A 12,151-nucleotide genomic window follows, 5' to 3' on the forward strand; every position below is an offset into this window, starting at 1 on the left:
CCCAATCATCGTCATCAACATCATCACCTTCCTTATTATTATCATCATCACTATCACAGTCAACTGCAGCAGAAACACAACCACGAGAAGCAGTAGTAATATCCAAAAATCCCAGTACCAAAACCAAAACCAAAACCACAGGAAGTCTCGACCCTCATAACAGGGATATTTCCTCTTTCGAATTACCTGCAGCCCACCATAACCATCATAACAATCTTGGTACTAATGATACTAACAGCGACAAAAACAGCCAAGAAGTGCCTACCATGCCTGATCCGGCACCAGTTCCGTCTCCCAGCAAAACTACCAACCGGATTCTTCACTTCTTGGCCACTCACTCCCAAAGTACTCCTAGACAACAAAGCTCTTCTAATCATCATCATCAGTCGGCCTTATTGTCTCCCTCGGCCATTCCTGTTTCCACCAGTACTAGCACCAGTACAACTGCAGTCACAAAGACCAGCAACTCAAGCACTCCTCGCAAACCGTCTGCTCGTGCTCCACGCCCACACTCGATGATGCCCGAAAGCCAGGCACCGACCGGATCAATCCTGCAAGCAAAGTTCCTCTCTAGTATCCAACGTAACCCCCGTTCCGAAGGAATAACGACAACAGGAGCAACAACAGGAGCAACAACAGGATCAGGAACAGGAACAACGGCCCCTGCGCCAGGCGGAGTTAGTGTTAGTACACCCTTTAATGGAGCTTTCCCAAGACAACAGTTGCAACAGCAGTTACATCAACAAAATGGTCAGACCCAGACGTCATCTCGTGTCACCCCTCAACCGACCATCGGCACATCTCATCCTGTGCGTGGTACTCGTCGCAAGGCTCTGAGTTTGCTGGTCAACTCTGTCACAGACTACATTGGCCACGATGACAATACCAAACGTTCCAATAACACTAACAATCATACTAATGGTGCTAATGGAGTCAATGGTCTTCCTCAGGCTGGTAAACGCACCATGCCATTCGCTCGTCGCAACACTCGCCACCAGTCCCAAACCGCGGCTGGGGGGGCCAACGAACCAAAACCGGTGGAATCCAAGACTTTGGATCCAAAGACCCAGCAAGAAAGACTGGTCATGATGCCCTCGGTGTCCGAGCAATCCGTGACATCGTCTGCGCTTGAGAAAGAGAAGCACCGTAGTGCGGGCAAGAAGATCATGGACTGGTTCAAGAAGAAACCCCAGAGCAGCAAAGAGTCTGGGATTTTCGGAAACAACAACAGTAGTAGTCGATTGGGTGGGGCGGCTCATACGCCCAACGGTGCTAATGACCACCTGCACCCGTCCCATCCGGTGCGTGCTATGCATATCGGAAAGGCCTTGGGCTCGTACGCGGTTGATTTCAACGACTCCAAGCTGCGCACCCACCATGGTGCGGTCGACCAGGACGCGCTGACTTCGCGCCCGCCCCACGAAGTATTTGTCCAGGTCAAACAGGCATTAGGAAGTATGGGTATTGATGTGAAGCGCGATGGCGAGTACAAGCTAAAGTGCACCCGCCGCAAGCGCAAGGCCGCGCCTGTCTCGTTATCGCAGTCCTCGGCATCTGGCGCGATGATGTCGATGATGGCTGCTGACCAGCGTTCGCAGCAGAGCCGCCGCCAGAGTATGCTGCTGATGACCGAGGACCAAAAGAAACGCCGGATGAGTTCAGGCACTCCGTTGAGAATGCTGTTGCGCCGGACGAGTGGAGCCACGACAAATGTAAATGCACCAGCAGTCGTTAGTCAGGATAACAATAGTAGCAGTGAAGCAATTGTTGCTAGTGGTAATGGTAATGGTAATGCGGAGGACATCATCGTAACTGGATCCCAGGTGTCCGGAGTATCCGAGACAACCGAGACGGTGTACGGCGATCCGGTGGTGGATTCTGGAGAGGAAGTCCGGTTCAGTGTGGAGTTGTGCAAGATCAAGAACTTGCCTGGTTTGTACATTGTCGACATTCGTCGCATGAAGGGTAGTGTCTGGGCATACAAGTGTATCTATCATGCCTTGCTCGAGACCCTGGATTTGAGTGGCAAGGGTGGTTACATGTCGACCCATGCACCCCAGGAACCCAGTACGCCCTTATCTCCTCGTCCAACCGAAAACAGCGTGAATGGTACAAAGAAAGACACCGACAACCCAACCAATAGCAGTAGTAAACGTGTCAGCACTGTAAGCAGTGGAGCCAGCAGCAGTGTTCTTGAAGATGTCATCAAAGAAGAAGAAGTATAAAGGTTCAAAAACCAAAAAAAAAACACAAACAAAAACAGAAGAATAATAATATAATAATAACCAGCAACAACAACAAGAAGAAGAAGAAGAGAACAAAAAAAAAATACCCAACTTTTCTTTATATTTTTTTTTTGATTTTATTTTATTTTATTTTATTTTGCTTTTATACCTCTTTTAATACACACTGCCTTGCCTGGCTTAACCTTTACTTTACTTTACTTTACTTTATCTTACCTTACACTATTTATCTATCTATTATATATCTATCCACCTCTCTCTCTCTCTCTCTCTCTTTCCCTCTCTTTTTCTTTGTGTTTTGATTATTGACTTTTATAGTAATCAGACAACTTCTTTATGCTCTTCTTTTATATTACAAGACGCTTTAAAGACTATTGTGATTATCAATCCCTCTTATTATTATTATTATCATTATTATTTATTTATTTATTCTTAACAAAAAAAAAGCAAAAACAAAAACAACAAAATATCCACTATTTGATCTTTTCTTTTATTTTTTTACCCTTTCTATCTATATTCCACTTTACTACCACCACCACCACCACCACCACCACCACCACTACCACTACTTTTTTTTTAAAATAATAATAATAATATTTTAAATTCTAACTTCCAAAATATATATATATATATATATCATTACCTCCTCCTCTTTCCTTACTTACTTCTTTACTTCTTCACTCTTACCAAAGCAAACTTTTATAAAAAGAATTCAAGAAGCCTTACTTGATTCCCTTGGCCTTATTATTATTATTATTATTATTATTATTATTATTATTATTTATTTCCTTTGATTTCTCTTCTTTTTTCCCTTCCTTATTTTGTTTCTTCTTTCAAGTATAATATATACGTATATTATCTATTTATCAATTTTGATGAGCTCTTTTTTTTTTCTATTATTTATTTTATTTGCTAGTCAAATCACTACCATTATTATTATTCTAAACCCTTGTTTTCCCTTTCATTTTTTTTAATATAAATAATATAATATAATATCCAAGAAAATTATCTTCATTTCTTCCCTACTATTTTCTATATATTTTACAGCCCCTTTTAAAAAAAAACCTAATGGTGGCAAAAGAAATATATATATATATAACATTTTTTTTTGTTTGCTAAAAATTTATTTATTTATTTATTTATTTATTTGTTTGTTTGATTTTAATATACACAAGAGAAATAGAAAGCAACAATATATACTATACTATAATATATTTCCTTTATAGCTCATCACGAGTAGAGGCACTCCAGACATCAAAGAGGCGCTCAAGTTTTGACATTTGCTGGTCAATCTGGCTGGTCGACTGAACCTTGGCCTTGTGGAGATAGTTGCGGATTGCAGCCAAGACATCGGCAACGTGGTTGCGTGCAAGCGACTTTCGGTCCCGGATTGACTGGGTCAAGGTGTTCTGGATCCAATCCAGCTGTGCCTCGGTGTACCCGATCTTGCGCCATGTGTTTCGTTCCTTCTGGTGCCAGTAGTTTGCAAACGACTGCTTCCAGCCCTCGGTTGTGTCGGTCACCTGGGCATGCAGAGATGATGCAGACGCCGACGCATCGTAGACAGCACGACCGGCCGCATCGGTGGCGTAGTTGGCAGCCGAAGCTGCAGACGCCGACGCAGCATTGGCAGCAGATTCGGCCGCATTGGTGGCGTGGTTGGCAGCAGACGCGGCAGACTCGGCAGCAACATAGGCAGCATATCCAGCCGCATCGGTCGCATAGCCAGCTGCAGACGCAGCAGAGGCAGACGCAGCATAGGCAGCACGGCCGGCCGCATCGGTGGCCTGGTGGGCAGCATTACCGGCCGCTCCTACGACGGACCCGATCGATCGGTTGGCTTCGTCGGCAAGCGATCCTGCGGCATTGGTCGCATGCTGTACATAGGATCCGGCCGCATCGGTGGCAGAGGCAGCATAGGACGCAGCAGAGTTGTAGTTTGCGGCCGCAGTCCGGGACGCGGCTGCTGAGCGAGACGAGGCTTCCCAGTCGGCCGACACAGACGACGCAACAGACTTGATTGATGCAAATGCACCCGAGGCGGACTTTGAGGCTGATGCTGAAGCGGCCGATGCAAGGGCGGCTTGGTTGGGCGGTCCGACGACTAGCTGACGCAGGCGTTCAAAGAGACCGTTGACGGTGGACTGGGTCAGGTAGCCCGACTGCTTGAGCTTGTCCGAGGCCATGTTGATGAACTCCTGGGACTGGTCATAGCCCTTTCCTGCATAGTCGACCGCAAAGATCTTGTAGGCATTGACGTCAGACCGGATTGAATCCAGGGCCGCCTTGGCCTGGTCTGTGCTGAGCTTGGATTGCTGTTCTACACTGCGCTGCAGACTGTTCCACCAACGGTCATCGCCAATTCGGGTTACCTCACCTGTCGTCAATGCAGACTTGACGGCCTGGCCAATCGACTCGAGCTGTGCCTTGGTGAGTTTCTGGTTTGATTCCAGACGCTTGTAGATACCGGCCAGCCAGTGCTGGAACGAGTCATCCCAGTAGGTTTCCTGGGCCTTTTTGGTGGGCTGGCCAAAGAACTTCTGGTACCAGGTCGGGTGGGTGTTGGTCAGGCCGTGCTTGATTTCGGACGCAACTGTCTGCCACTCGGCTGCAGTAAGATATTTCTGTTTTAGAACCTTGGCTTGGATCTGGTCCAGATGCTCCTGGAGCTGGTCGCCAGCCAATGCACCATGGAGTTCGAGTTGACGGAGCTCATGCTGGAGTGTGTTGATCAGAGCATCGGCATTGGCTTCGCTGATGTTCTTGTTTTTCTTTAGGTTGATCTTGATGCCATCAAGCAGCTTGTCGACCTTGTCACCAAACAGCTTTGCAGTAGACTCGGCAGCGGTCTTGTATTGTCTGACGGTATCCAAGAGTGAATCTGAAGAAGACTTGTCATAGGCAATGTTGTACTTGTCGAAGAACTGGCTGACCTGATCCGAAGTCCAAGAGCTGATGTCTTCTACACTTGTTTGACCGACTATAAAGGGTTGATCTTGCATTGTTGAGTATACCTTGCTCTTGTAGTTATAGAATAAACTTACCCTTGGCTTCAACAGAAGGAGACACCATGGCCACAGCTGCTGCGATGGACAGAAATGTGATTGGAGATTTGAGCATTTTTATAATATTTTATATGTGTGTTTAAATGGATTTATGTATAAATGTATGTATGTACGTAAGTAAGTAAGTAAGTAAGTAAGTAAGTATTTGAAATATACAGCTATAATTCTTTTATATATATGGAGTAAAGAAAGATATTATAGAAAGAAGAGATGTATTAAAAAAAAAGACGTTCAAAGGATGCTTGAATTTTTATATGATTTTTTCTTTTAAAAATAATAATAATAGTTTATATTGATGCCATCATGATGTTTTCCCTTTAGACTAAAATACTCAATGGTCAATGGTCAATGGTCAATAGTCAATATTCAATACTCGAATTATCTTTGAGTATATAATTTATTTAATTTTTTTTCTTTCTTTTGCTTGAAAAGTTGCGGAGGTTATAGTCATTTAATGAAGTCATCATGATGTGTATTTTTTTTTCTTTTTAATTTTTTAATTTTTTTTTTATATTTTAACTTATTTTAATTAATACAAGTTGATCCTTTTTTTTCAACTTTGCTCATTTGTTAAATTGTTCTTCTTGTTCCAATTAAACTTGTCACACTAGATTCTTTCTTTTTTTTGGCTCAATATTTTATACAAAATAGTAACTTCAATAATGATAATTATAAGAGAATCATTAAATGTAAAATTGACCAAGTAATATACAAAACGTACAAAACATAAAAGTAATGAAAACAGAACCCCTAGTACAATATCATATAGTATAATCTAGTAAGGTGTGAATGGTATAATGGGTGGGGTTGGTACATTTGAAAGAGTATAAAAGTGAATATAATCGTATTACGACAGGCACACTTCATATATATATATATATATGTCTGTGTGTGTGTGTATGTAATAAATCAAATTGATCTTATATACAAATAATGAAATAAATATAGGTTTATTCAGGATCTATCCAGGAATAGATTGGATTTCTCTATACAAGCATTGGACTTTATCAACATCGAATTTCTTGATTAATTTCAACCTTTATATTTACATACAAACGAAAATTATCAATAAATAATTATTAAACTTGTAAAGAAGCGTATTGTATTGTATGTCAAATCATAATTCTTATAAAGTTGATAACTATACATGTGTGTGTGTGTGTGTGGCTGACAAATAACGCTATATGCACCTTTGAGCCACTTTCAAACTTCACAGTACCTGGTAAAAAGAAAATGTACAAATTATTATTTGGAGTGATTTTCTTTTTGTTCTTTTTATTTTATTCGACCTGTGAGGGGGTCGGTCTGTACACGTGTAACCTGTATTTCTCTCTCTTCCTTACACACACATGCTATGTTCTAGAAAATGTGGGGCAATATTTTTTTTTTGCTGCTGGTACTAAGAAGGTTCTTTATATATTTATGTACACTTGAAAAGTCATAACTAGAATATATATATTAGAATAACGGCAGAATATTTGTGTGGCTAATATACAACGAGTCTTGTACTCAAAAACTCAAAAATCTCCAAGGTAACCTATAAAAAAAAAGAAATAAAAGAAAGAAAATATACACTTCTTTTTGTCTTTACAAGGTTTATGGATATTAATAACAATACACCAATCAGAACCTTGAGTTTTGGTCTTTTTAAAACTAATAATAATATTTCAACCAAGCACACAGAATTGGCCTTTGAAATGGGTTGCTCGATTAATCTATAGTGTGGCTTTGGGATGACTGATATACATTGACACAGAACTTCTTTACAATCTTTACAAATTGTCACAACAGACGGCTTCTGTCTGTACTACTAAAATGCTCTTTTGTGTATATGTGTGTATGTGGAACATTTAATACGCCCACTCATAATGTATATATTTATAAGTACGCTGTTTTTGGCAGTGTTGATTTGAGGATCATGTTTGTCTATTTGAGTCTCTTTTACCATTTGATCAGTCATGCATGTACTAGGATACACAATTACTACGGCTTTGTGTGAGAGAGTTGATGAGCTGAAGAATTTTCTTATGGTTATAGTACATGAGCTCTGTGGGCTCATACTTCCTCTTTTTTAAAATAAATAAATAAATAAAGGTATATATAGATCTATAAATTCAAGACAGACTTATAGTTCCTTGAGACAGACAGATCAATTATGAATTACTTGATCTGGGGTGTCTTTCTGGCTGGCTTGACTCTTTTGAGTCTTATCGAGGCATCTTACGATCTGCCACTCGAATTCGCTGGGTCTATCAAACGTCGATCTGGAGCTGCCACTCTTGTCCACGACAATGTGGTCTACACATACGGAGGCGAAATATACGATCACCCTTACTCTAACCTTTTTACCTCTGTCTCATTGTCGGATTCTGGAGATATCATTTACCAGAATGTGTCCCAACAGACACCAGGTCCCATGTGCACTGTGTCCAACATCATTCTTCTGCCTGACAACGAGACCATCATACTGTTTATTGGAAGATACGTTGAATACAAGTTCCCGGATACTTTCCAGATCTACACCTACAACTTAAATGATCCTCTTGCATCCTGGACAAAGCTTGAACCTCCAACTGGTGCAGTCTGGCCACCTGCACGCAAAGATTATTCGGTTACATTAGCACCGAACAACAAGATCTACATATACGGTGGAGCCGACATGAATACAAGTGCAATTCTTAATGAAATGTACTCCTTTGACCCAAACACCAATCTGTTCACCAATCTCACTCAACCAGATTTGATATATGTTAACTCTCACACTGCCATAGCTCTTCCGTAATTTTTATTTTTATTTTTATTTTTTATAAAGAGAAAATGAATAATCAAAGGATATGATATGAATACTATTATTGCTATTGATACTAACTCTCTATTCTCACGCTACATTTTATTTTAATATATATATATATATATATATTTAAAACATACAAACAAATAGTAATGGTACGATTGTTTATGCTACCGGAAGAATCGGTAGACTCGCAACAGAAGGATTAATACAAGTACCCCCAGACCAAGTATTGCTCTACGACACAAATACCGATACCTGGGAAACTGTACATACCGGAGGAGCAAGTTTTCTAGCACGTACAAATGCTGGTGCCTTATTAGGTAAGATTATAAAGACATACACATATACACCCTTTGCTTGTATCCCTAGTATTCAAATTCTAACTACTTTTATTATCATTCATTATGTAGACCCAACTCAAAGATATATCTTTTTATTTGGAGGTAAATAATAATAATAATATTAAGACTTACATAGATACATAGATTCTTTTGTAGTAGTCTAAAAGAAACTTTCATTATTATTATTATTATTTTTATTAATTGTTTTGAATAACTATTCAGGATTGTACACAGATGATGTTTACCAAGAGCTATTAAACGATTTTTATGTACTCGACACTATGACTTGGACCTGGATTGAACCAAACATCACAGGATTCCCACCGGGTCCTCGTAATCAAGCTTCAATGGCATTTGTAGCTGATGATCTGCTGATGATATTCTTTGGTAATAAATATATATTTATTTAACGTGCGATCCTTTATACCCACAGAAACCAACCCTTAATATTCACATGTAGGTCAGGCAATGACTATTTCTAGAAACGACTTCAATATACTTCGTTTCAATACTGACAATAGTATATACAGCTGGCTCAAGGACAGTGACGAGCTTGTGTACCCAAACAGAAAAAAAGACAAAAAAGGCAGTATACTGTCAACCAGCGCAATAGTTGGCATCAGTCTGGCTGGTGTGTGTGTAGTTCTTATGATTTTCTGTGCCTTTAAGTTTTGGAGCCAAGTAAAGACTTGGCCTCTTCTTGTGTACAATGGAATTATCTGGAGTCCAAGGTATTTTTTCACAGGAGCCCTAATTTATGAAGCACGAATCAATTAAATGTATATATCGATTTTTTTTTTGCCTTTTGTTCTTAGATTTGGAGAACCTACTTGGACAGAAGGATTTCGTCTGTCTTCACGGTGTATTTCTTTAGGTCTATTGGCATTTTATTTTGCGTATGCAATTCGGGAAATATCTGATAGTACCAAAGCTACCGTTGTACTCAAGTCTAGCTCTTCAACTATACAATCACCAGGTAAAAAGAATAAAAAAAAATAAAGAAAAAATGACTTGAGATTAAGAGTGGATCAACCTTTTCAAATAATACATATATACAATTTTGACACTCAATCATAATTCACTTCTCTATATTGATCTTGCAGATATCCGGTTCTGTTTTGACGGATGGAATAATAGCGCCGGTGCCAAGTCAAGTGATCGTCCACATCTCCTCTGCTCAACCGATGAAGGTTACGACTGTGTGGATTTCGTGACCGGTCTCGACATGTCTGTTCACCAACCAGCTTTCTCGGATCGAATTGGCGATGTATCCTGCTTCTTATTTGCACCCCCAAAGCGATTCAATCTTGTCGAGGATGCTGGTCAACAAGGACTAGGAACAACCTTGATATTTGCTTTGTATGGAGATCCTGGCGTAAATGGTGCCATCCACACTACTATCTATCCTCCGGGTATGGACCCTAATGTGGGCATCTATGGTGTAAAGACAACTGATGTTGGCCAAAAAATGTCAGACAAACAGGTGAATGACTGGATTGTAGCCGATCTAGACGACAGATACGCCATCAATGTTCACAGTGTGTATCCCAAAACAGTCTCCACGTTGAGTTACCAGATACAAGATCACCAGTACCTCGTAGACAACAAGTGGAACAAGATTGGTTTCTTACAAGATTATGATCACATCCCGGAGATCAGCACAATCTATCGCCCTGGTGTGGTCAGTGATTCTATCAAGGCGAGAGGAAAATACCACGTCAGTACACTCCGGGTGTTTCCAAATGAATACGTTACCATGATATCGCAAGAAAAAGCAATGTCTACTGTCTTGAATATGATCGGTTCTTTGGGTGGTGTAATCAGTCTTATGGCAGCTGTTCAGCTAGTGCTCTTTGGTTTCCGTCCAACATCACCCTGGGGAATAGTGCAACGATTTGCGTTTGGGTCTTTCAAGACCTCAATTGACCGAAGCTTACGAAACGAATTCAATTATCCGTACAAGTCTATTCCGCTTGTTCACAGAATTTCAAATCTCCATACCAGTCCTTCGTCCGAGACAGTCGTGAGTCTCAATCGGCAAGATGTCAATAGTCAGTTGCTAGAAAACGATACGGTGCCAGAAACAAACTCTGAAAGACGATTTCATCAGATAGAAGAACGCATGCAATTGATGGAAAAGCTTTTACAGGCATATTATGTCGATAACGAGATTTTTAAAGAACTGGACAAAGCAATCCGGCGGGATGAACCGAGGGGTAGATCAATTGATGAAATGATCCCGGACTATGAAGCACAAACAGGAACACGAAATAGGTCACACCAGAGACGTTTGTCCGAATCCAAGTTGTAGAGAACAAACCAGACATATTCTTTATAGATAATATATATATATATATATATATATGTGTGTGTGTGTGTGTGTTAATGGAGAAATATAGGATAAGCAACATTTGTTGTTTAGTGATAGTGTCTTATACATACATAGATATGTACCTTATTTGGTGTTTAATGCTGTAAATATTATTACAGCCAGGGGAGAGAAGGGAGACACGCAAATGATATTAAGGTAGTATAAAAGTAGCAACATGTTGGTGGGTAGCTCAAGAACGACACAAGAGGCACCAATAAGTAATTTTCTCAAATTTGGCATGCACACAATACTAAAGTCAAGAAATAAATGAATGAATGAAGAGATAGCATAATTGATTGATTTAATAGTGTAATTAATAGACAAATGGGTATAAAATTGGACTCGCCCACTGTACTACAAATATGAAGCTGAAAAAAAAAGAAAAGAAAGCTAAAATGGGCCTTGTTCATCCAGGAATCTGGGTAGCGTAGATCAAACCGAACAACCTGATTTCCTGGGTCAGATATTGCCCAAAACAAAATCTATCTATAGTTGTGACGCCCATTCCAAGAATGGATCGAGCTGGAGTGATCTTTTTTTTTTTCTTTAAAAAAAAACATGACGTTTTCGAATGATTTTTATATATAGATGTGCGTGTTTTTGCGCATTACAAGCAAATAACCACAGCAAATATGGTGGACATGTAGCTGGTAGAGTCCCTGTTTATATTTATTTCCTTGCATACATAGAATAAATACATACGAATATATATATATAAACAAAAGTTTCATGCTATATTAAAATCATTGGGTCCCGGAAATTATGTCCTATCTGAGGTTGCTCGGTTAAAATTGAAGCATCGTACCCTTCCACAAGAAAGCATTGTGTTCCTATGATCGATAGCCTTTGGGTACTACATCAAGAACAGTTTCTTACTGATTAGTATATATATGATCTAGTCCTTACACTACTTTCTGTTTTAAAAAAAGGATTATACAACGCAGTAAGGACTGTACCTCGTACATTAGCATTAGTGGGTATCCCATAAAAGGCGGTTTGATGAATATTATTTATATATACTAAGGTCATTCTGACGACATGTCCTTTATATGTATAAACTACTTTGCCCTATAATAACTTGACGAGTGTGGCGAAAACAAAATAATGGACCCACCCCCTGGTCCAAGTATATATATATATATATAAACATAACTCTGCGTCCAGACTCACCAGGCTCATCCGATCTTGTGTAATGCAATCAAATATACCTATCAATCTTTTACTTTCAAGATAATGGTAATAACAACAATTTTAAGACAAGTAAATGAATATTTGGAAAGTCAATCAGAATTTAGCAAATAGAAGAAGAAGAAGAAGAAAAGGTATAAAACCGTTAT

At 39.8% G+C, this 12,151-nt stretch overlaps 2 protein-coding genes across 2 annotated transcripts; both read left to right on the top strand.

Moving 5' to 3' along the window:
• Positions 1–1,195: 1,195 nt before the first annotated feature.
• On the top strand, positions 1,196–2,024 carry PHYBLDRAFT_126049 (hypothetical protein; the record flags this gene model as incomplete). Its single annotated transcript, XM_018429073.1, has 2 exons — positions 1,196–1,529; positions 1,800–2,024. Coding segments are annotated over exons 1-2 (444 nt in total), but the record flags the coding sequence as incomplete, so codon positions are not given.
• Positions 2,025–7,463: 5,439 nt separating this feature from the next.
• PHYBLDRAFT_66447 (hypothetical protein) lies at positions 7,464–10,754 on the top strand (the record flags this gene model as incomplete). Its single annotated transcript, XM_018441642.1, has 7 exons — positions 7,464–8,086; positions 8,250–8,422; positions 8,513–8,545; positions 8,666–8,830; positions 8,904–9,174; positions 9,259–9,419; positions 9,547–10,754. The coding sequence occupies 7 exons, from the start codon at positions 7,464–7,466 to the stop codon at positions 10,752–10,754; spliced, it is 2,634 nt and encodes an 877-aa protein (XP_018289316.1).
• Positions 10,755–12,151: the final 1,397 nt, after the last annotated feature.

Source organism: Phycomyces blakesleeanus (genome assembly GCF_001638985.1).
Source record: "Phycomyces blakesleeanus NRRL 1555(-) unplaced genomic scaffold PHYBLscaffold_16, whole genome shotgun sequence".
Classification (NCBI taxonomy): Eukaryota; Fungi; Mucoromycota; class Mucoromycetes; order Mucorales; family Phycomycetaceae; genus Phycomyces; species Phycomyces blakesleeanus.